Here is a 24,721-nt window from a genome sequence, read left to right as displayed (position 1 = left end):
TCCTCGGGCCTCCTTCCCGGACCTCCTCCTCAGGCCTCCTCCTCGGACCTCAGGCCCCAGAGATCCTGCCAACATTTACTGTAACAGCTCGTTGGAGGCACGCGGGGCCGCCGGATGTGGAGCAGTGAGAAGTTGGAGCAGGAGCAGGTGAGGAGAGTCCTGAGGGAGGCTCCACACTCCTTCCTCACTTCCCAAGACGTAACAGAAGGATCAGCTCGGCATCCAGAGAAGTGCTACTTCCCGGCAGCAGGCCAGACTCTCTGACAGCTGGCAGCGTGTGTGTGTGTGTGTGTGTGTGTGTGTGTGTGTGTGTGTGTGTGTGTGTGTGTGTGTGTGTGTGTGTGTGTGTGTGTGTGTGTGTGTGCGTCTCAATCCGCCTCCTTTCTCACACTGCATTTAGCGCACAATACGATATATATGTGTCAGTGGTCTGTTGTCGTCTCCTAATCGGCAGTATCAGAATAGTGTGAACACCAGAGGTCAGAGTCTCGGAGGAGTCTCTTTATGTGGAGCTCATGTCTCATAAGAAGTGAGTCTGTGAACAAAATACATTTTGGATTCTGCTCAAAGAGTCAAACTATTCCTACAGAGAAAGTGCCACAGAGGTTGTTTCTTTTCTTTTCCTTTTTTTATTTCCTAAATCTGTGTCAGAAAATCTGAAGTGATTTTGGCCTTTTTTTTTTTTTTTTTTGAGAAAGCTGCTGTGATTCTGACCAATGCTCCCCTCTGCTGCTGCGGCCTGTGAATCACAAGCCTCAGCTTCCCCTCTGCTGAGCAAACATGAAGGGCTTTGTGAAGACAGCAGTTTAACTGCTGCTAAATAGCTTCATTCATAATGCATCAACAAAGAGGAGGCAATCACTCTGCTAGAATACATGAAGATTGAGCAATCTGCCATCACCAATTCACCTCAAGAGCAAATTTTTTGGGGGGGATAATCGGAGGACAACGGGAGTATCTGGAGGAAAGCCATGCTGAAAAATGCATAAATTCACAGCGAAATACCCCGATCAGACTCAGACCAGAGCCATTCCCACTGTGAGGTGAGAGCACTCACCACTACTCCACCACACACACATAGGATTATCATCTCTTGCCAAAAGAAAAGTGCACTTATGCTGCTTTTGTTCAGTTTGTTCCTCTGTTACGTTTACGTCTGTATTCGACACAGATCACCAGAGGAAATGTCCTTTTTTGTTGTGGAAATGAAAAGTAAATAAGCAAAGACTCTTAAACTGATCAACTGTACATCTATTTGACAAAATGTTCAATTGCCTTGTTTTGAAATTCACTTTTGTCTTAAGCTGTAGTTATGATCTTACCTGTAACACTTTGACTCAGTGCTTGAACTTTCTGCCATCAGGATGTGACTTTCAACACATAACAAGGACCGAAGCAGCCCACTGGTGTTAGTCCAACGTTTTGGTTTTTCCCATATATTCCCTCATAATATCAATTGTTTTTTCTTGCAAAATATGACTTCAATTACTGAGAAGCTTGACATTGATGCCCTGGATATAGCTTTTGTTTATTTCATGTCCTTTTGTCAAAAATAAGTACGGAACTGCATCATGACTTTCAGGAATCATTTAATAAAAGCAGCTAGAGCCTTTTTATGATGGTTCATATACAGAATACTCACCCTACCCAATGTGAAGTTTGTGATCTGCAAAAAAACCCAGTTATTTTTAATGACTTTTAATCTCATTTAAAACAAGGTGTGTGCACTTTGAACACGGGAATGTTGCTCTGAGGTCACATTAATATGTTGTGAAATTCTGTATTTACTCACCTAAAAGAGTTGATCTTGTTAACTACTGTTCACTTCTTGCTAGTTCGACCTGCATCTGCCAGATTGGCTACTACGAGTCAGATTAACAGCTGTAGATGGATGACATTACTACAGGATCAGTCTGACTCCTGCGGCACATCAAACAAAGTGAATATTTCAAATTCTTTGCAGAAATAGACCAGCACACACATGCATCCCCCCCTTTGATCCGATTCAGAACTTTAGGAATGTTCGTCTCATTGAGCTGTTGCAGTGCTACATAAACCGCCAGCAGAGGGAGCCACGTGCCAGTGCCTCAGCAGAGACGTGGTCGGTTCACATGTGGCAGGTTCAGCCTGAAACCAAACAACAAAAGGAGTCTTATGCCTGCACTGCACCTTGCATGCAGCTGGCTGCTGGTATTCCAAAGGAAGGACAACAAAAGTTACATTCTGCCTTCTCTCAAAAAAGGAGTCGTGTTTATTTGTTGTGGCAGCTTTGGACAAATGTCAACTTTACTTCTCTGCTGGACTCAAGGCCACGCCACCAAACAGTCACCAACATGCTGTTTCTCAATGACAGGAAGGGGCTATCTCATAGGAAGTGGAAGTAGGAGCGTCCCTCGCGCGTGCACACACACACACGCACGCACACACACACACACACACACACACACACACACACACACACACACACACACACACACACACACACACACACACACACACACACACACACACACACACACACACACACACACACACACACACCCTACTGGACCTGCCACTTGCTGGCCCATCCTGTAGCTGTGCACACTGAGCGCCAGGAACACCCCCCTATTTTTTTTTTTTTTTTTTTGCAAGGCTATAGCTGCCTGCTAGTATTTTGGTAATCGTCATCCTCCCTGACCTGCTGGCCTGATCCTGGCGCCAGGAGTCTCCACGGCTCCCCCCACCGTCGACTACCCCCGACCCCACGGATAATTCAGACCAGCTGTTGCAAGGTGCCTTGCCTACTCCCACCCACTATATACTCACACTTGCCTCTTCTACAGCCTTGAGTTTGTTTCGGGGGGGGGGGGGGGGTCTGGCTGTGGAGTTTTTTGGAGGCCTCTCAGTCTTTGCATGGGGTCTCACTGGTGCATAAAATAAATCCAAGTCAATCAGAGGCCCGGTTCCTGCTCTGCAACAAATCAGCGCCATGTCTGGATTCGATGTTGCAATGTGGAAACATATATTCAGTTGCTATTGTCCTGTGGCTAAGACTGTAACGTTGATAGCTTTTTTTTGTTTGGGTTTTTTTTTTGCTTTTTTTGCTTTCCTGCTCCTCTTCCAATGTCACTGACCTGAATTTCTCTCATTCCTCCAACTGTGGAGTCTTAATGAAGAGGAATGTGTGTCACTGTGAAATGCGCGTCTGGGATAGAATCGAGTTTTGTTGCGTTATCCCTCCACAGAACCATCTCTTCATTGGAGTCACATGAAGAGCATGTGCGTCCTCGGTGATCAAGTGATACTGTGAGGAGATTCAGAGTTGTTGTGAAGGAATGTTAGAAGAGGAGAACGAGTTAAGGAAAAAGGCCTCAATTTGCCGCAGATCCCCTCGGCTCTGTTGATTCTGTGCTTGCGAGAAAGGAAACTTTTACTGTTTTCTTTCTTTTTTTTTTTTTTTTTGGTGCATAGTTAAGTGTTTTTGGCATTTGGGAGCTCTGTGTAAAGTAAGGTGCCTCTCTGTCTACAGTCTAACCACAGTGGGACTTTGGACTGAGTTGGAGGGGAACCCCAAACGTTTGATCCCCACTCCTCAACCCCCAACACTGCTGAGTAACAGCCCACAAGTGAACTGTGTGTGAATATGTGTGTGTGCGTGTGTGACAGAGGTTTGGATTGTTTTTTTCACAGTGGTGGTGGTGCGGTTGCTTCGTAGAACAGCAGTGGATGGTTGTCAGAAACAGAGGCCTAATAGAAAGGGGGGGGGGGACTGGTACAAAGAGCTGCTCTAGTGGAACTATGGAGGAAAATAGTTCATGCTGCATTGGGATTTCCTGCCTTTGCCCTGGTTAGCCCCCCCCATCTCATTCCCTTCCCTCGCCTGTCTACTCGCTCTGCTCTTGACGCCCTTCAGCCTTATGGAAACTGCTCGGACAATGTTTCAGCCTGCGATGGGCGAAGCAGTCGACTTAATGAAAAGGACCTTGGGATTCACATGGCAGGAGAACCAGCGTTGATCCAGACTTTTGCAATCAGTCCTCCGTAATTCCATTTCCTCCCCTAATCGGTCCGCCCACAGGTCCTGGTGCAGATGAATAGTTTTGACTGAGCACAGTGTTCTGCTCACGCTGTCTCTCACACACTGACCGGTGGCGTATCTGAATACCGTTATCTGATCTCTGGTCGTCGGCAGCTGGAATACACATCAAATCAGTCTCGACGCTGGTCGTGTGAACGTACGACGACGCCACTGCGTTGTGATGTAAAAAAAAAAAAAAGACAGGTGCATCACCATTTGGCTGCTCTCAGACATATCGCGTGGGTGTCAAAGAGGAGGTAGATGTGGGAATAAGGGGGTTTAAACCTTCTCTTCCAGGGCTTTGATCTGAAAGTGTTAGCAGCAGAGCTGGAAGGGGGGGGGGGGGTGGAGGGGGGGGGGGGTGGAGGGGGGGGGGCATGTGTCACTCATTAGCAGTGCGGTGAGAGTGTGCTGGCTTGCAGGTTTTTTTTCCTCAGCGTTGGAGAGGATGCTGTGAAAATGGCTGCTCATGGGGTGTTCCTGCTAATAAAGCCTGAGGGTGGCGTCAGGGCGTGTGGGGGGTTGGGGAACTAAAAATAAACCCCGGAGGAAAGCAGGGCAGTTCACTTTAATAACTGCCTGAGTGTCGAGCATCGCTTTCGTTGTTTTCACACGCACGCACACGCACGTACGCGCGCACACACACACCAACTTATGCTAAACTGATAGCACAGGAAGTTGAATAGACGATTTCATTGAAAAGCCCCGCTGCCAGCATTCACTGTCTTGGGAAGAAGGGAAATGGAAACCAGATGTCTGAGATCCACCATGAATATGTCAAATCTCTCAGACTATGTCAGTTCCTGCGCGTCTCATTGGTGGACTGAAGCTTTTCTGCGCTGTCATCAGTACTGTCTATAATACTCCCTCCCCGCGGACACCTCATACAGTCTTGGCTGCAGCTTCGATCTGGAGACTCGGGGAAAGAGAAGCTTTGCTGTTCCAGTAGATGATCATTTTCTGTATTCCTTAGGTTTCAGACCTCACCACATTCCTCAGATTTCAGGGTAACTTCCCATATCCCAGGGCTCAGTCGGGTGGCAAATCTCTCAGCACTCCTTTGTGGATAGATTGCTTTCTCTTGCTTGAGAAAATAACAAGCTATAGAGTAATGACTTAACAAGCAACAGGATAATGGCTTCAACATGTGCAGGACCGTGTGCGTTTGTGTGTGTGTGCGTGCTTGGGTCTGTGCGAGCGCTTGCTTACTGGCCTGTGTGTGTCTATTGTTTGGGAACCAACTGTGCAGAATCAACTGTGTCTCTGTTTGGTTGGTGGAGTTGTTTGAAAGCTGGATAGCTGATGAATAGATGGCTCTGCTCTGGGTTTGGAGCCTGGGAGCCTTTGGGGACTCGGCGGTCCTTCTTGGTGTGTCACAATGACAGGACAGTCTTGTGGGGTATCCGCGGGAGTGTCGGGGAGTTTTCCATCATAGCCGGCTGCTGTGTCGGCCTCCCACGCAGAAGACAGCATCTCAGCTTGCACTCCTGCGTTCACCTATAGCTGTGTGTTTCTGTCTGGGGACGGAGGAATCAGGGCTGATTAGCAGCGCTAAGACAGCTGCTCTGCGTAATCCGTGTGTGTGTGTGTGTGTGTGTGTGTGTGTGTGTGTGTGTGTGTGTGTGTGTGTGTGTGTGTGTGTGTGTGTGTGTGTGTGTGTGTGTGTGTGTGTGTGTGTGTGTGTGTACATGAAGCAGATTGTTGGTGTTTACCGCCTCAAAGAGCGTGTTGATGCAATGCATCTGTTCCTGGACCTGTTACCTTCTTTGATCTTCACAGGAACAAATGGGAAACCTTTGACTCCTCACCTTTCAGCGGCACCAAACCAAACTACTATTACGCCGCGCCAAACATCCCACACTGGTGCGGTTTCAAGATTGTGAACCTGCGAGGAAGTTTGACGCGATACAGACGTTATCGTGACTCAATTAGCCTCTTCCTGTTAGTGATATTCATGTGCGCAACACATTTGGCCGTGGCATGATCCAGCTTGCCCGAATCAGTGCTTCTCCCTTTTCACACAGCACTATCTAAATTTCAGCAAATCAAAACCGAGGGAAGTAAGACACAAGTGGGCCGACTTTCCCAGCTCAGTGTGCGATGCTGTTTACACACGGCCGTGCAATGGCATGTCCTGACAGGTGGTCACAAATCTGCATTACCTCTTTCATAATGCTCTGTCAAGCCCTCGGGCAGCAGCTCAACGTCGTCTTGCACCTTGTATGGGAAAATATGCTCAGGTGCATTTTGCTGAGGCAAACAGGTGATATTTGCACCTATGTCAAGTGGAGAGGAGGCCTAAGTATAGACTTCGCACGCGGTTGTGACTTTCTCTGGCTTGAGCCGTGAGACATAAATGTCAAGTCCACCACTTCGGTTCAGACCTCGGAATTCGAAGCCAGCTTATGAAAATATATTGTTTATCGCCGTTTTCTGCCATGGTTTTGGAGGATAAAGTTAATCTACTGATGATTCCTTTTTTCAGGAAATGAGGTTGTTGCTTGAATCAAATATATCCGATTGTCTTGATATGTCCCGTTTTAAAAAAAAACGGAATACTCTTGGTAATCTGTCAGTTTTTTTCTTCCGTCATTACATCTAATATGACAAAACAACTTACATTGTGACATGGCCTATAAGTCGTTTTGGTTTATCTGCTAATTTGCTAACTTTTATTTTGATGTCAACAAACAACATCCCTGCTGGGAATCAGTAATATTCTTTTACCATAGAAATGTAATTTCAAAATGCTTTTGGGGTAAATAATTATAAACTAGAAGACATATGTAATAAAATCTGCAGTTGGTGAAAAACAGGAAGAGAAACAAGAACAAGATGTGATTTCTTTGTGGAAAGAAATGGAGACATGAAATATTTGCGGGATACAATCTGCGATACTCTTTGTGGTAAATGTGTTATGCAGTGTCAAAAAATTAGGTTTGAGGTGAAGCTTTTGGGTCTCTGAGGAGGACAACGACCCAAAATAAACATTCAGCAGCACAAAGGAATGATTGAAACAGAAAAGATGGACTGAAACTTTCCAACAAAGAAGTCCTGACTGAAGTGCAACTAAAAAAACGAGCAGAATTCTGTCACAGCAGTAAGAAAACAGCCAAAAACAGCTAATAGGCTATTATTGTTGCTGGTTTTGTAACAAGATACTAGTTTGTTTGTGTGTTTGTTTTTTTTACAGGTGTTTTTATTTTAACAAAACGTTTCAATTTCTAATAATTGTGTCGTTTATTGCCATAATATTTACTGGCAGGTAATGACAACGTTTTCAACATCACTGTGTGTGGATGAACATGCTGCTGTTAGTCTTTACTCAACACAAAACTGTTCCTAGATTAAGGACTTTCTAAGCAATGGTGCAGAAGTGTTGGTACAGATTTAGGTTTCATAACTTTTTTTTTCTTTTTTTCTTTTTTAGGACAGGATAAAGTCTGTTATGACTGTTATTGCATTAGTGGACGTGCTGCTCTTCAGCTTGCTGAGATGCCACACAAGAATTTGGGAGTAATGGTGATTAAAAAAGCTTGGTCAGGATCTTTTCTGAGAATCTCTTGTTTCCTGTCCCAGGGTAGAAGTCAGGTTTATTTTCTCCCTCCGTCTCCACTGAGATCGCATCAGCCCCAGTGTGAGGCAATGCCCAGAAGGACACATGGAGGAAAAGCAGAGAGCACAGGCGCCATCCATCCTCCCACCTCTTCCCCCGTCTCCCCGCTTTCTCGCTATGCTTCTCACTGGCATCGAGTCTGCAGCAACACATGTCTCTGATCAAGTCCAGCCTGCGTCATCAGTTAGTAAACTCCAGGCTCCAGGAAAACCAACAGAGAGCACATTCATAGCCGGCGACCCTGTGACTGAGTGTGTGATTCATTACTCTTTAATATGCACCCCTACCCCCATTCCCTAACCCACCCAACCACTTCTCCAATACAGCCTTGGGGCAACTCCACAGCCTGATCAAATCCATCATTAAGCATACTTGTGGTGTTACCGCTATTGGCCTTCTTATTTACCAGATGCAGTGGTTGTGTCTCTGGCCTTTTTTGCAGGGATTAGCTCTGCATTCTGACATTTACATCAGTCCTCCCAATTTTACTGTGCAAAGACGGAGGCAACAATGTTCGGAAAGAAAGAAAGGAAGAAAGAGAGAAAGTGAGAAAGAAAGAAAGAAAGAAAGAAAGAAAGAAAGAAAAAAAGAAAGAAAGCAAGCAAGCAAGCAAGCAAGAAAGAAAGAAAGAAAGAAAGAAAGAAAGAAAGAAAGAAAGAAAGAAAGAAAGCAAGCAAGAAAGAAAGAAAGAAAGAAAGAAAGAAAGATCTCCCTCCAGACAGGAAAAGTTTTTCTAAACACCAAAAACATGAGAGAGTAATGAGGTGCTCTCGAACATGGTGATAGACACTGAGAGGTGTTAATCTTCACAGAGGAGGCTCGGGGAGTGTTGTGTGAGGTGAGGGGTGTTATGGGAGTGTTTTTATACAAGGTATAAAAAAAAAAAAGTGAAGATGGCGACGGAACCACCACCCCCCCCCCCCCCCCTCCCCGAGGGCTCGCACTTCACACTGATATCCTCGCTGACGTGCTTGATTTAGACTTCCTCACTGGTGATAATCGGCTCACTGTGAAGGGAATGCATCGGGTTTGTAAAACAACAACTGACTCTCAGGTGACAGTCACAAGTGTGACAGGCCATTCAGTTTCAGTGTTATGGTTCATCCTGAGCACCGGGGGGGGGGGGGGGGGTCACAGCCTGGACTCGAAGGGGGTGTTTGAAGGCTTTTCCTGGGAGAGTTCTCCCCATGTCCTATGTGTCATGAGTGCAGGATGAGTCCTGTTTATGAGATGCTGACAGCTCCTTCCTGTCTCCCAGACCTGGAGCCATGACTGCTGGTGCGCTGAAGGCCGCGCTTTTAGTTTAGTTCCTGGCCACCCAACTCCACCCCAAAAACTTGGCTGGAGCAGCAGCCATGGGTGGGACAGCTGATGGGGGGATGGGACATGGTGCTGGCAGCGGCAAAGTCCAGCAGCAGAAACGTCTCTTGAGCTCTGCAGCTCCTCGACTCAGAGCTGCTCTCTTTTTTTTTTTTTTTTTTGGTAAAGTAGGCCAATGTAAACTCCCACTTCCTGTCGGCCTTGTCTCAGAGGGAGAGAGATGATCCTCCTGTGAAGAGCGAAAGGGCTGCAGCGAGGGACCATTTCCACGTACTACACACACACACACACACACACACACACACACACACACACACACACACACACACACACACACACACACACACATACACACACACATAAATAGAAATACAGCCGTAGAGGCAGGCGGAGAGTGAGTGGGAGAGAGCAAGCGAGTGAGCGAGGAATACACAAACACAGTGGGGTTCAGGAATGTTAAACACATGCTTTATGGCATAAATAGCAGCCACTTTTGGTAAATTACAGTGAGTGCTCTGGCACTGTAAAGCACACAGCAGGAAAACGCTCTCAGATTTCAGATCCAGGCCCTCAACTCTCCCCAAGGAACGGGAAGGGGAGCGTGTTGTGTTTTCAATTCTCTATAAAAAGGCAGAAAGAAGTACAGTAACGTATGATGCAGCGCAGACTTGCAATGTTGAGTATGCTGGTCAACTGAGGCTCCACAACTCCTGAGGAAAATGCTGACGGGGTAAGAAAGGCAGAGGAAAATAAAATGTGCCAAAGCTGTTCGATTAAAAATATGTTTGGGTCTTCTCATATTCTGCCAAGACCACATCTTATATGAGAAGCCTCCTAAAATTGGGGGTGATGACAAAAAATTTAAATCATCTGTAGATCAATAAACCTGAGGCTGAAGTTTATTAAATTTGGGATCGGAGCGAAGCTAAGGGGGCGGGTGGAGGTTTCCATTGTCTCTAATAGCAGAGCTAACACCCTCACCTCAGGACACGCCAGCTGACATCATCAAAATAGTCCTGAGCTAACTTCAAACAGCTGAGCTTTTAATAGTCCCTTGATCCAGAGGCATTATGGGTAAAATACATGAGAACATAAGGATGCGAGGGACCACAATCAAGGACTCTGACATTAGTTCCACATTGGGCCCTGTCGGTGTTCGCACACAGATGTTTGCGAGCCTCCTCGGCGGGAGTGAGTGTTGCGAGGTGAATCACTCGCTTACATGCCGCAGAAGCCGTCCGGGCCCGCAGCCCTGAGCACATTTCCCTGACTCAAAAGGAAATAAGGAACTGTACCGTGGAACAACTTACTTCATACCTTGCTTGAGCCCGGCGCGGCCTCATCCCACGCACCCCTGAATGGCTGACTGACAGCCGCGCTGACTCGGAGCCTGACTTAGTGGCTGCGAGCGGCGGAGCCATGGGAACCTATCGCTCCAGTCTGAGAGGAGTCTGACTCATTGTCTAGCTGAAGGAAGAGGAGAATGTTTTACTCTCTCTCAGTGTGGAAAATGTATATCTACTACATTCAGTATTTATATACCGCTATCAGGGAAATAATTAACTCAAATTCCTCCTCGGAGTCGTGACAAGGGTTCACGTTAAATCACTAGAGGGACAGTAAACTGTTCAGTCAAGTTCAGTCTAGAACTGCAAAGGCACAATTGCCACTCCAGCAATGTTTGCACAGTGACAGTGAGAAGTAAATGGCAGGTGGAAACTGGAAGCAGGTGCATTCAGTTGTTCCCATCCATTACACGTGCTCACCTGCACATCTGCGCTTCACTTCCAGCACAGTGGCCGGTTTACTCCCCACGCCTAATTACTCGACACTGTACAGAAATTCCCCAGTTAATGATCTAACAGGCCTTTATGAACCAACGGTTCTAAACCGCGTGTCGCGTGAAAGCTGCAGCGCTGCAGCGTTTTAACCTGAAGTGACTGACAGAGCAAGTTTTAATAAACATAAATTACTTTATTGAATGAAAACGTTTCAGTTATGACATACAGGAAATAGAAGTGAACACACAAGCATGGTACAAAAAAAACAAAAAACAAAAAAAATTCAAATAAAACATCATCTGCACATTGCACTAGAAAACACAGCCATAAAAAGTTTAGGAAAGGTAAAAACTCGTTGTACTGTCCATTTACAATGTTCTCATGACATAATAGGCAAACCATGTATCCATGGTGTAAACTGAAAATATCTTTGGTCCCAGCCTTCTTACATTTCAAAACCCCACAAAGCTAATTCCTACTAATACTGCTGTATACCATTTTTTTTTTTTTTTTTTTACTTTAAAGCCACGACAAATGAATGAGGTACAAAAAAAAAGGCACATTTTGGTTTCAAAATAAACACAATTTCAAGGCACTGGTCGACTTAAGTTATATGGCTTTGGCTGGTATATTTAACACTGTGGTAACCTTGAGTGCATGGCTTGCATTGTCATCCACCTGGCAGCAGAGCGGCACAGTGGAGCTTCTTTGGATGATAACAGAACAGCGTTGCCTATCTCCGAAACTCATCAGAATAAAGACAAGGTTTGGATGTAGTCAAAATACAGGCTTAAAAAACGATCCCCGCCGGTGAGGGAAAAGACTAACTGATGCCATTCTTTCATGATGACACGCTTCCTCTTTTTTTTTTCTTAAGCAAACCAAGGGCAGTGGAAGTCACCTGCTATCAACCAGCGAAGGTCACGGCTGTAGCACCTGTTAGCACCTCGTCTATCTACACCACAGTACCAGGGACAGCTGTGTGTGCTTTTGCCTTTGTGTGTGTGTGTGAGTGTGTGTGTGTTTTGAGGCACGCTAAGAGATTTATTCCACCCACGCTCCCCTACCTCTGAGCAGCTGTGTCTCGGCCGTGAGCCCGAGCTGACCGGCACCAGGACGGAGACAGGAAAGAGCACCTCTTACCCCAATGACTTCACTACATATTTGGTGTTTGGAATGCACACAACAGCAACAAAGGGGACTGGTATCAAGTGTAGAGTCTGCGTTGGTTGTTCCGTTCATATTTGGTCCAGCCTCAAGACCTCAGTTGTAGATTGAATGAAAAAAAAAAAAAAGAAAGAAATCGGCTCCTCAGCTGTTTTTTCTTTTCTTTTTTTTAAATAGAGAGAAGCTAAGAGGCTTTTAAAGTCAGATCCACAATGAAGGTTTGAATCCCTCCAGGGTCTGTTAAAGCGGCCCATTTTTATTTATTTATTTTTTTGCTCTTGGATCTTAAAACGGTCCTCAACAGGCCAGCCGGGCTTGTTTGGATGTCTTCTCCATGGCCACAAGCCCTCCACTGCTCTGCTCCTCAGAGTGTGTCCTCCTCTGTCTCTCCCATGACCGACTCACACTGACGTGGAGCAGCAGCCCGAGGAGCTGTGCTTCTGCAGCAGGGACATGCGGCTGAAGGTGCGAGAGCACACGCCGCACTGGTACTTCTTCACCTCTGCGTGGGTCTGCAGGTGAGCCCGCAGGTTGGAGCGGTCAGCAAAGGCCCGGTTGCAGTGGGGGCAGGAGAATGGCCGTTCACCTGGAGAGAGGCGGAGGACAATGTTGGACCTCAGTGAAAACCGTCACTTTAAACCAGCGTTGCTATATTCTCCACGGTTTCCCATTAACACACACACACACAGCACAATGTGCAGTGAATATGGTATCACATGATCGGCTGGTGGGATCACAGCCTGACTGAATTAACATAATTCAATCAGGGCAGAATACGATTAGTGTCCTAACAAGTTGCTGCAGATGCTAAAAGTGTTCACAGATAGAAGGGAGCCCTTCAGGTATTCTTTAAGCATTTTGTCACTCCTGTGGCTCTACATCCCTCCTCCTTCTCCCCCACCCCCCACCCCCCACCCCCCAGCCATGATAAGATAATTAGCTGACAGACCATTGTTGCTGGCGCATTAAACACAATAAGTAATCAATGAGGACAGAGTCTACAGAGAGCTCCCCTGTGTGATAATGTGTGCTGCTCCAGTCCTCCTCAGATTGACTGTCACGGATATCTTGCGGCCTCACAGCTCAGGTGATGAGCGACTGACCCAGAGACACACAAACACGTCACGCCAAACTGTAGTCCAATAGTTTTTTTCCACTTGCAAATATTCTCTCTCTTTTTTTTCTTTTTTTTTTTACAACTTGTCAATCAATAGTTTTGGGAGAAGTGTGCTGTGGAGGGGATGACGCGTAGGATTTCGTGGATCTTACCTGTGTGAGTCCGGATATGTCCCCGCAGCAGCCACGGCCTGGAGAAAGCCTTTCCACAGGTGGTGCAGACACAAGGCAGGGTGTGCGAGCGGATGTGCATCTTCAAAGCCCCCAGGCTGGTGTACTCCTTGGGGCAATGTTTGCAGAGGAAGGCTGGCCTGGCTGCTGTGACGGGGGTCTCTCTCTCCTCCTCCTCCTCCGGGGGGCTGATGTGGGCCATGACGCCCGTGCATTTCATCCGCTGACGAGGGGCATACGTGTGTACGGGTTCGGGGCTGGGGGGGTCCGAAGTGCGTCCTTCATCCTCCTCGCCACTGCTGCTGGCACTGCTGCTGAGGCTGGACGGGGAGCTGAGGTCCAGGGGACCCGGGGCGGCGGAGGGCTGTGTTTGGGAGGTGGGCAGGTAGAGGGCAGGAAGGACACTCAGGTCCCACACCAGACCTGTGCCGAAGCAGGTGGCAGCAGAGTTGCTGTCCGCTGAGGAGAGCTCAGCCAGAGGATACCTATCAAATGAAGTGTCTGAGAGGGAAAGGAGGAGATTGTTTAAATATTTATGTATACCTTCATCAACAGCACACTGAAATACAATTAATGTAGAATGGATTATTAAACACAGTACAAATAAAAAATACACAGAGAAACATGTTGTGAATTACTTTCACCTGTTACACACATGTGCTGTAATAAGTAATGTTGTAACTTGTTGTGTTTTTCCGCCCGAGCATGTACCGAGCATAAAGTTGGAGGCATGTGAAGGCTCCACAGGCCGTTTCCTCCCACGTATTCACAAGAGCTTGTAACATGAATGGAGCTCTGTCTGGTTGCAGAAAGGGAGAAAGTGCGTCTAACGGGCCCCGACTTGATCGGGGTGTAGCCCGGCTTGTATTCGAACGGCACTCAAAACTCAAAACATTTAGAAAAAAAAGTTGTCGTACTTTTAACTAAACTTGCTCGTAAGCCGAGCAAACCAGTGGATGTCTGTGTCGCTGGCGTCACTTATATAAGGATGTTTTCATAATTCACAGAGAAATAAACAACTTCATAACTCACCATTCTGACATTCCAGCTCACTGTAGTTTGGCTTTTGTTTGGCGAAGTACTTTTTGACCAAGAAAGATCGCGGCATTCTCCTTCTTTGTTTTTTTTGTTTTTGTTTTTTTTTTTAAGCGTAAAATAACCGTGCGTAAAAGTATCCTGTGGTCACGACGCACAGTTTTTTTGTTTTTTCTTAGAGGAAGAAAAAAGGACGGTCGGATCGTGGGTCCACTGGTCCGCTGAGACACTGAGCAACGTCCTCTCGCAATCCACAAGTTAGAGTGGACTTCAGCAACTAAGTGATATGAAGCGCTTTCATGCGGAGTGACTAAATGCTGGCCTCTGTTCTGAAATACTCTGACACAGGCAGTAGGGGTGTGCTCGCCCCGAGGGCCCTCCCCACCTCACGTATCGCCGCTCAAGTGCTGCAGGAAGGAGCCTTCATGCTCACACACTTTTACAACAACAAAAACATGAGACCCGCGACGTTTACGCACAGGAATCCGACGGTGTTGACCCGCAGACAAGACGGGGTGGGGGTGGGTGGGTGGGGACCGGGGCGATTCCTCCACATGCTGGAAGTGAGTGACGGTCGGACACTTGGAGTGAATGATAATCCGCTAATATGTCTCTGGGAACTGATCAATTCGGTATTGCCAAACAAACTAGATTTAATGGCCTCTAACAAACTACCCATCTCTACATTTAAAGGCTGATATGACGTTCCCCGTGTGTTGTCAGCTGCTCTAACACTGCTAAATCCATCATTAAATCAAGTAAAGAAGTAATAAATAAAGTAAAGAAAAATTAGTAAATTCAATCTTCAGTAGAAATTGATCGATCCTTATCGTAAAGTAATTAATGCTGGTAATCACAGTCCTGTGATGAAGCTGCACCTTCACATTGAGCACATGCTCGGTGCGTCAGGTGCCCAGCCGGAGCGCGTCGCTTCAGTGGAGCAAGTGCGTCCTCTCCTGGAAGAGAGAGGTCCGCCATGTCTGACAAGTAGGTGCCAATAAACATCAGGTGGCGCCTTCACACATCTGTTCGGCGTCAATCAGTGCCTTTGTAGAAGTCGGGAACAAGTTGTATGACCTGTAAAAAACAATATATCACAGCTGGATAATCCGTGGAAACAATATTAATCGGATGGATGTTGACCGACTGCACATGATGATATTGAGATTGTATATTTGTGATATATCGAGCAGCCCAAAGACAAATAAAAAATAAAAAAAATGTCTAAACCAGCTTCACAGCAATGTTTTAATGCCAACGTTTTGCATTTTAGGTTCCTCTAAATGTGTTGTTGAAAAACTGTATTCTGGTTTGCTGTCATGTTTGGAGGGGTCGAGGTGCAGTAAAACCTATTTTACTTCTGCACAAGCTGTGAAACTTGCTTCTTATTAATTCTGCCCAAAGAGCTTTTTTCCGTAAGATTCAGGTGTTAGTGGATCATCTTAAGACACTAGAGGGAAACAAAGAGTTAACAATGTGTAACCAGGTCCTATGTGCTTGTCAGCAGTGATCTTTGTTGTTGGAAGTGTCTTGTTGTTATTTATATGCTATTTGATTGTGTGTTATTTAAAAATAAGTGCCTGGTGCATGTTTAGACTTTGTGGCACATGGAGCATGATTTACCTATGATTCATCCTCATCATAAACGTATAACCATTTACAGTGACAAAGGGAAAATTGAACACGAAAAGAAAGAGAACACTCACTGAAGGAAATCAAGGATACATGAAGTGATAATGTTGCCTTTATCTTCCTCTTATCTCCTGTTGGGAGTTGCCACAGCCGATTATTTTCGTGCATTTCAATTATGCTTCTTGAGTTTGTCAGAGATTTGTAACTTTAGAAAAACAAAGAGATCATTATTGGCCCAAAAGAAGAAAGGTTAATGGTCATCGCTCACCTTGACCCCATTTCACTCATTACAACAAATCAAGCCAGAAATCTCAGGTGTAGTGATGGACCCATACCGAAAAATCAACAACCACAAGACAATATTGAAATCAGTTTATTAGCATCTGAAAGAAACATTTCAAGAATTGAAGGGTTTCTGACTGAACGGGATTTTAACTTTGCGTTTCCAGATCTCGGTAAAAAAAAAAAAAAAAATCTGTTCGACGGCTCTATCCAAGAGATAATAAGGCTGTCATTTGTGTCGTTGACAGAACGGAGTAGAAGGAGCGTCACGGCTGAGGGCGAATCATCTTGACAGAAATGTTTCGTCTTTGGTGAGAATCAAACCGACCGAGGCTCCTCCGTGGCTTCTGATTGGTGGTTTAGTCTGCGTGGGCGGGGCCTGCGGCAAAGCTTCTGTTGTCTGAGATCAGTTGAATATTTGAAATACAAAAGTCTTGCTGTTCCTGCGATCTGCTGCTTTTACAAGGATTTACAAACATATTTTCAAAATATTTGTGGAAAGTCTAACCGAAGAATGATCTGCGAGTCAAATTGAGAGACAAAACGCAGGTAAGGATGCGAAACGATTTATTTACAGATACGTCCGTTACATGTAATATACCCTGTATGTTACCGGTGGATTATTATTATTATTAGTAGTAGTAGTAGTAGTATTAAATTGAAAAATTGCATTTGACAAGTGCTGAGTTGGTTTTTTTTTAATTGCAGATCTCATAGCTATCGTCATGGTATTGTGACAAACGAAGAAGCACCTCTGAATAAAGCATTTAAAGAAATGCATTTAAATCCGAGTCCATTCATTGAGAAAATAAGACGATCTTCCATTTCTAATGCTTTGAATCCCTTAAAAGCATCCATTAGGTCTGGTCTCCAGCAGATCATAACAACACAACACTTTACAACAGTGTGCAGCACCCAACATAATGCTTATTAATTAATTAAGTTCAGTGTTGCAGCATAGGGCTGGTGCAGAGCAGGTTTTTGATGAAAAGAGCCCCTCCCCCATGTACCCAGAAACAGATGGACTAACAATGAAATGTTGGGGAGTGGGCATCCTACTTCAAGCCACTGTACTGGAAGAAATTTCATTGGACACCCTGATCAGCTGACCCAAAAGCACTTGAATTTTGAAAAATAATATACAGAAAGCCTCTGGTGGCGTCATGCACACTCCCCTAACAGTCGACCACTGACTTGATCAGCAGTGGGACGTTCATCTTCTCAGACTTGGCACAACTGTTCGGGGCTGAAGCACAAGTTTTACGCAAATAAGAATTTGATTCATTTATATTTATATTCCTCTAAAAGCAGTTTGTTGCATAATTTAGATCAGCTTCCATTCCTGCTCTGCATCAAGCTTTGGTTGTTCTTTGTCTGATGATAGGAATTCAAAATATAGTTTTTCAGCGCAATGGTAAAAGTACGACTACAGGCATGAAAATGCTTGTAGCTGCCAAAACATGCATCATGTACACAATTGTTTATTTCTTTTTTCTTTTCCAAAGCAGTTGAAGATTCTTGCAGCGCCCGAGCATCACGGTGACTGAAAGAGACGCCAACGCAGCAGGAACAAGCAGTCATGTTCAAAACCATCAGCCGTCTTATTTTCGGAGGATCGGAGGAGACCCCTGAAGAGGTCAAGTCTGGAGAGGTGGGGGAGGAAGGCTGGCATGTGGTCACCCATCAAGGTCAGTCACTGAGCGTTTTATAGCCTGTATGTCATCGTGTGGAAGATGCTGGAAGTGCTGCTTGTTGTAAGGTTGAAATTCATCGCACTACAAGCGCAAAATAATTCATAAAACCGACATATTATCTACTGGACTTTCTGGATTGATGCTTTGACGATTGAGATGATTAATGCATCTGATTGACTGGTGCACGTGTATGATTTGTCTCAATCAGTCTGTATGCAGATAACACTTCTCATACAAATACAATGTCACACAACATGTCTGAATCCTTCACCGGTGTGTCTCTTCAGAGGCAGAAGTGGAAAACCAAGGAGCTCTTTTAGCTGTCGCCCAACCATGCAGCCCTGGCGTTTGTGAAAACGCATCTGCAGACGTGGAAGCTGACTGGTGAGACAACAGTCGGCATCAGTTCTGTTCACATGCTGGGTTTCCCACCCTCAAGAAGCTGTTGGCTTTTTAAATAGCATGATGTATTTCCCACTCTGTGTTCCTCCCAGCAGGTCAGGTGTAGAACCAACAGTTCAGAGCAGCAGGAGCCCCTCGACAAGTCGAGCTGTGTCTGGAGCTTCTATCTCGCCGAAAACTCTGGCAGAAGTAACACGGATCACCTGCATCCAGAGGGCCAAGGCCTGGGAAGACCGACGCTGCGTTTCTCGTAACGCCATCCAGCGCCAGAACCGTGTTCGCCAAGGAGTCCAGTCCCACTCCTTTCACCTCCAGCAGCCGGGCCATCGCAGCCTCGGCCACTGACGCTCCGCCCGTACGGCCGGGATCGATCACATCGGATCACCTCGTTCTGCAGAACACGCCTACCTTACTAAATACACACACTCCTACCTTACAGGATGATTCTGTAATGTTTGTTGATTTTTCTTCTGATTATCATATCTTTATGATTCAAACTGTGTACTCCTGATGAGACCCATTCCAGCCACTACATTGTACCTGAAGTTAGACTGAAGGTTTTCTCCTCATTAAATGAGATATTTCTTTTTGTTTTGTTTTTTTGGGTGGGGGATTGTTGGTGTGGACTTGATTATATTCAGGTGGATTAACAAGTGCAGCCAATCCTCACACATTTAAAATGAAATGTTGTGTTTTGTGTGGCAACATACATTTGTATAATTTAATACCATTTTTATGCTTCAATTAAAAAAAAAAGTATGACTTTACATCTTGTGCTTTGTTGTTGTTGTTGTTTGGTTAAAGAGAAGTTGCAATTCCCAAATGACATTGAACTGCTCACAGTCTGACCATTAGTCTGGACTCGCGCACCTGCTGGCTTCAGGGAGACGAGTGAAGCAGCTCTGCTGTGTTTGTGAGTGAGGATGTGTGAAACGAACCCCAACAAGCAGTCACCTTTGACTTACAACAGCTTTGGTTGTTCTTCTCATTTGGCTGATGACTCATCCCCAAACGACTTGACTAAAAAACACGGTGAGAAGCTACAGGTGGTTTGTTACACCATCTTATGATGCTAAATTGCACCAATGCCAAGTGTGAATCGCGTGAGGAAACAGGCAGGGTCTGTTTTCTGAAAACTGCTCGATTCAAATTTAATTTGTGAATCCATCAAGTTTTCAACCGTCATTAATGTTTACGCTTTGTTTTCTCACTGCTGCTCCAGAAATCCATTTGACCGAGCTCAGCCCAGACCCTGAGAGGCCAGATTTGTTGATCCAAAAGGACAAAGAGGCAGATAAAGCCTGCTGCAATCAGGACCAACCTTTGCTGGTCTATGCCGTACTCGCTGTCTTTACCGTATTTGCGACGGCTGTTTTGGTCCTGCAAATTTACTTTGATAAAACGTTGGTACGTCATATTGTGTCACATATATCAGCAGAACCCAACCGTGGTACATTTTCTCACCAAGGCTTCTTTCCAGGTCTTCAACAAAGGTGTGTTGGCGTCGGATCATGAACACTGCACCGCGGTTGGCGAACAAGTCCTCCGTCGTGGTGGATCCAGCGTGGATGCAGCCATTGCTGCTGTTTTGTGTCTATGTGTCGTGCATCCACACGCGTCCGGTGTTGGTGGGTACGTGATTCCCTCGGGTGTATTTCCTAACGCCTTCAGACGCCTGATCCCGGTTCCATCAGAGTTCATTGGCTTTCTGCAGAGGCGGCGTGATGCTGGTTCATGATGTCCACAAGAATAAAACTAAGGTGATCAATTTTCAAGGGACGGCGCCGAGATCATTCAGAGTGGAGATGCTGCAAAATGTGCCAGAGCTGAAGGTGATTTATACCGGGGAGAAGACGGATGAGACATTAGTCATCACTTAACGTCTATGATAAACTTTCAGCAAGGTCTTCAAGTTGGAGTGCCTGGTATGCTCATGGGGCTGCATGAAGCTCATCGTCTGTTTGGGAGGTAAAAAAATAGAGAAAACCTATTAAATACAAATGTCACAATGTGTTTGAATGTAACATCTGACGTCTCATATATTCCTGCAGTCTCTCCTGGGAGGATGTTGTGAGCAGAGCAGCAGATGTGGCCAGAGAAGGTTTCAAAGTATCCCACAGTCTCTGTGAGGCAAAACTACCTCTATTTGCAGTCTTGTTTATTTTCAAATGCGTCCATCTCACCTGAGGGCACTGTATTGTCAGCGCTGACTTATTTGTTGTTCTTACCAGCCGACGCAGTATCAGAAGTACAAGGTGAACGGCTATCGCAGCGCTTCAGGGACATGTTCACCCCAGACGGCCGAGTGCCGAGTCCCGGATCGTTTGTGAAGATGCCCGCTCTGGCAGGAGTCCTAGAGGCTGGATTATCAAATTTCTACCATGGCAACTTATCACAAGAGATAGTCGAGGAGGTATTCGACAATCTCATTATATGTAACATAGTTTTTCTGAGAAATGATTAGATACCAAACATGTCCAGGATCATGATTTCCTATTCTATTTTTTCTTTCTTCCATCAAAGGTGCAGGCAAACGGAGGCGTCCTGAGCCGAGCGGACATCAGTAACTATAAAGCAGAGGTAGAACAACCCCTGGAAGGACGATTTAATGGTAAATACTGATTTGCAAAGCATTGGAAGACGTGCGTCTATGTATAAGTTCTGGATGTCTTCATGGAAATGTTGCTACTTGTGTCATAGAGTTTATAATTCAAGTTCCTCCTCCTCCGTCTGCTGGTGCAGCGTTGATATCAGTTTTGAAATTTTTGGAGGATTTTCATCCGAGTGGGAACAACGCTACAGGAAATCAGACCCATCATTTGAAGGCTGAGGTGCTGGGATTTTAATCGCAGTTTAAAATGTATGTCATGTTTAACATGGATGTGATTTGAAGGATTTTATTGCATCGTCTTCCAATAAAGGCTCTGGGAGCAGCTGCTGCCTCTTTCCTGAATGAAAATATGTCCAACTCTTCGGTGGCTGAGCTCCTCTCTCACATACTGAGGTACATTGTACGCTGACACTTTAAAAGATGCCGAGGCTTATAGCCGCACTCTGAATTGCAGATGTATTCAAAATGCAATTTTTACACCGAGAAAAACAAACATGTATTTAAAATTACTCGGGGGGGGGGGGGGGGGCACTTATTGTCAGATATTGCATTTTGTTCTGTCTGTCGTAATACAGTAAGAGTCAGGCAGACGTGCTTCACCGGTGGATGAATTCCTCCCGTGCGTCCGACTACGACTCCTCAAACCACCGGACGGAGCAGATAGGTGGGCAGGTGGTAGTCATGGGATCCGATAACCTCGTGGTGTCTGTTGCCAGGTGATTGCGTTACAGTTTCACTTGTGTGAGCACACATTATGTTTGGTATGTGCTCCTGGGCAATGTGACATTCCTGCATCTTATCTGTCGTCTTCGCGCTATTGCAGTTCCTTGAGCCGAGCCTTCGGGAGCAGGCTCGTAACTCCGTCTGGCATCATCCTCAACAGCCTCCTCCTCGACTATTCCCGGTCAAATAAAGTCAGAGGCCAACTTCAAAATGGCCAGGTGCAACATCTGGAGAAGTCCGACCCCGTGATCAAGTATTGATATAAAGTCTTCGATAACTGTCACTGAATTGTCCTTCCTTGTGTAGAACTACAGTGTTGACTTCCAGAAGAGGCCTGAAGTGTTTCTCATGCCCACTATTATTATCCCGGCAAGGCGCAAATGTGGCGTTCATACGGCTATAAGCAGTTCAGGCGGACAAAACCATCAGAAAGTAATGACCCAGGTTAGCTTTCTTTATAAGAAGCAGTTAGATATGTCGCCACTTTTGCCTGTAAGAACAATCCAGTAAAACCATTTCTGCTGTTCTAGATGTTTGATGCTGCGCTGTTCCTCCACAAGGAGAGAAATGAGAGCCTTTTCATTGATAGACTCCAGCTTCTGCCAAAGTCACATCCTTGGGTGTAAGTATATCATATTGAATGTTTACATTTGATTCGATTAAAGGAAAGCATGTCTTTGTTAATATGCCTCATCAGCTAAATATCCAGAAGATGTGCAGTTTTGGGATGGAACTGGTCAAGTCGAAGGGAAGAAGTCAAACTCTGCTGCCTGGGCTCGTCATCGGTACGATGGAGGGACCTCACTGACTGGATAGCGCTTCATCGTGTTACTCTTTCTGACCTTGAAATAAATGTACTAAAGGAATAGATCCACTTTTGTACTTCAGTATTTCTTTTCTTCTGTGCTGTCATTGTCACCTGCCAAAAACATGAGATAATCCCTAAAGCACCTCGTGTGTGAGTTCCCTATTGATAAATCTTAAGTTTTTTTTTGTTAAGTGAAGGTTTGTTGCTGTGAGGAAACATAGCAACTACACTCGTCGGAGTGAATGAGGGCTGTTATGTAAAGCTGATGAGAAGTGAAGATACTGTCAGAGACGCACGCCGCCTGCGTCAAAAGGAAGGACATGTGACATCTGTGAAGCCCGAACAAACATGTCACTCAAAGTGCTGAACTCCACCTGTGGTTACCATAAACATGTTGGTCCCTTTCTGCTGACACTGGGTCCTGCCGGTCCCAGTGAGTAAGACTTGTTTATTACTAATGTGTGTGTGTGTGTGTGTGTGTGTGTGTGTGTGTGTGTGGGGGGGGGGGGGGGGTTGTGCTGAAAGCTGCTTTTTTATTGTATTCTGAGAAATGAAGTCACTACTCCCTTACTCAAGTCTGGTGACACAGTTGTTGATGAAGGCATAAAAAAAGATAAGATACGAGTGTCATGAGATGTTGAGGAAAAATGACGGCAGCTGTCCTGATGCCTTATATTCTGAGATTTTCTCTGCAAAATCTGCATCATTATCCCGTCCTTAATGGTAATGGTTGAGCTTTGGTTGATGTTATTCTGGCCCTTGAACACCTGGTGGATTATTGCCACTAATGCCAGAGAGGTTGGTCTGGTTTGAATTTTGGCCCAAACGGGTCACCGATATGGGTCCCAGAGCAAGGCCGTGAGCTCAGAATGCCCCCTGATCATGGCACAGCGCTCCCTATAGCGTCTGTGGGATGGGTTGAATGCAGAGTCTCGCTGTCCTTTGGATATGTGACAAATGCAAGAATCTCAATTCTTCATTTGTTCCTGAGTCAACAATTTTTGAATACCATTGCTGTTTGCTCTGCGAGTTATACAGTAATAATAGGATAGACTTGAAATGGTGGATTGACTGTCATGTGGATGGATTAAGGATTTTTTTTTGGGGGGGGGGTCCTATTGTTTTTTTGTTTGTTTTTCCCTGAAAGGAAAGTGTATTAAGAGTTGGTGTAAACCAGTAGTTGTGAAAGTGTGTGGCGGGGGGTCAGGGGGTCATCATTTCTCTGGAAATGACCATAAACAATAATCAAGTGGAATGTGAAGTGATTTACTTCATTTATTGTAAGAGTGATAAAAAAAAAATTCAATTGGAAGATAATCAAATACAACACTAACAGATTATATATTGTTTCCAGTCAAATATACAATATCCAACTTTGGGGGGGGGGGGTTCTATGTCACTCTATAATCAAACGATCTCTTGAGAAAAGTTGATGGGATCAGTCCGTTGTGTTGTGTTGTGTTGTGTTGTGTTGTGTTGTGTTGACAGCTCGCCTTGGGGGCGGAGAAGAGGAGCGTGCAGGTGGGCGTTGTCGGTCACGCGGAGGTCACTGGTTAAATACCTGCAGCTGAACCCTCCTCCTCGGTAAAGACAGGAGGAAGTGATCCATCCAGGCAGACGATCCTGCTGCTTTTAGGTTAATCTCAATAGTGGAGTCACCGATGGAGGGTTAATTGCGCTTGAAAAATTCAAAGTAAGTTGTTTCTTTTCTTTTTCTTATTTTTTTTTTTTTTTATAACCTTCAAAATTGTTTTGAAGCTTTACGCGGAATGCAAATAGCAGGCGGATTTCTTTATCATAGATCCTGTTTATTCTTTTACTCAACGAGATTTGTAATCCCCTAAAGCTTGTTTTTTTGTACGACTCCGGTCGTTGCATACAGTAAAACTGTTGTTCTATTGCTCTTTTCCTTCCAAGTTTATCGTGTGACTGCGGGGTGCCTCGGAGGTTCACTCCTGTTCAATGGACTAGAGTTCAGGTGGGGGTGTCAGCCGTTCCAATGGAGCCCAACAGGGTGGCAAACGACAGGTTTTTCATCGTCATTCGTGGGAAGTCGAGGAAAGGCTTCTCCCGGGGATGCATCGGTCGTGTGGAGGTGGAGACGCAGCGCGGAGAGTTCATGGGGCCGCTTTACGCAGGGAGCAGCGGCGGCGGAACCGCGGGGGGCCCCAAGAGCGGAGGCACGGTGCGCAGGGAGGACACCTACCCGCTGAGCCGGCACCAGGCGCAGCTCCTGCTCTTCGTCCCCGCAGCCAGCAAGCGTCTGGAGCTGCTGTGCAACCCGCAGCTGTTCTCCGCCATCT

General features: G+C 45.6%; 2 protein-coding genes across 2 annotated transcripts; one reads left to right on the top strand and one right to left on the bottom strand.

The window, feature by feature from the left end:
• Nucleotides 1–10,949: 10,949 nt before the first annotated feature.
• snai1a (snail family zinc finger 1a) lies at nucleotides 10,950–14,652 on the bottom strand. Its single transcript, XM_080494728.1, has 3 exons — nucleotides 14,264–14,652; nucleotides 13,214–13,732; nucleotides 10,950–12,530 (listed from the first exon to the last, which is right to left on the bottom strand). The coding sequence occupies exons 1-3, from the start codon at nucleotides 14,337–14,339 to the stop codon at nucleotides 12,346–12,348; spliced, it is 780 nt and encodes a 259-aa protein (XP_080350854.1). The 5' UTR covers nucleotides 14,340–14,652; the 3' UTR covers nucleotides 10,950–12,345.
• Nucleotides 14,653–19,361: 4,709 nt separating this feature from the next.
• On the top strand, nucleotides 19,362–23,975 carry LOC308128736 (glutathione hydrolase 7-like; the record flags this gene model as incomplete). The annotated part of the gene is made up of 12 exons (XM_080494402.1): nucleotides 19,362–19,379; nucleotides 19,757–19,908; nucleotides 19,991–20,108; nucleotides 20,177–20,244; nucleotides 20,328–20,401; nucleotides 20,508–20,689; nucleotides 20,800–20,887; nucleotides 20,977–21,060; nucleotides 21,604–21,628; nucleotides 21,711–21,828; nucleotides 21,917–22,054; nucleotides 23,907–23,975. The coding sequence occupies 12 exons, from the start codon at nucleotides 19,362–19,364 to the stop codon at nucleotides 23,973–23,975; spliced, it is 1,134 nt and encodes a 377-aa protein (XP_080350528.1).
• Between the last annotated feature and the right edge of the window lie 746 nt (nucleotides 23,976–24,721).

Source organism: Blennius ocellaris (assembly GCF_963422515.1).
Source record: "Blennius ocellaris genome assembly, chromosome: 4".
Taxonomy (NCBI): domain Eukaryota; kingdom Metazoa; phylum Chordata; class Actinopteri; order Blenniiformes; family Blenniidae; genus Blennius; species Blennius ocellaris.
This window is presented reverse-complemented; position numbering and strand designations above follow the sequence as displayed.

Coding starts and splice junctions, on each gene's coding strand:
- snai1a (XM_080494728.1), bottom strand. CDS start 14,339: ATGCCGCGATCTTTCTTGGTCAAAAAGTACTTCGCCAAACAAAAGCCA. Junction 13,733..14,263: donor TGAGCTGGAATGTCAGAATG/GTGAGTTATGAA, acceptor TTTCCCTCTCAG/ACACTTCATTTGATAGGTAT. Junction 12,531..13,213: donor ACATATCCGGACTCACACAG/GTAAGATCCACG, acceptor GCCTCTCTCCAG/GTGAACGGCCATTCTCCTGC.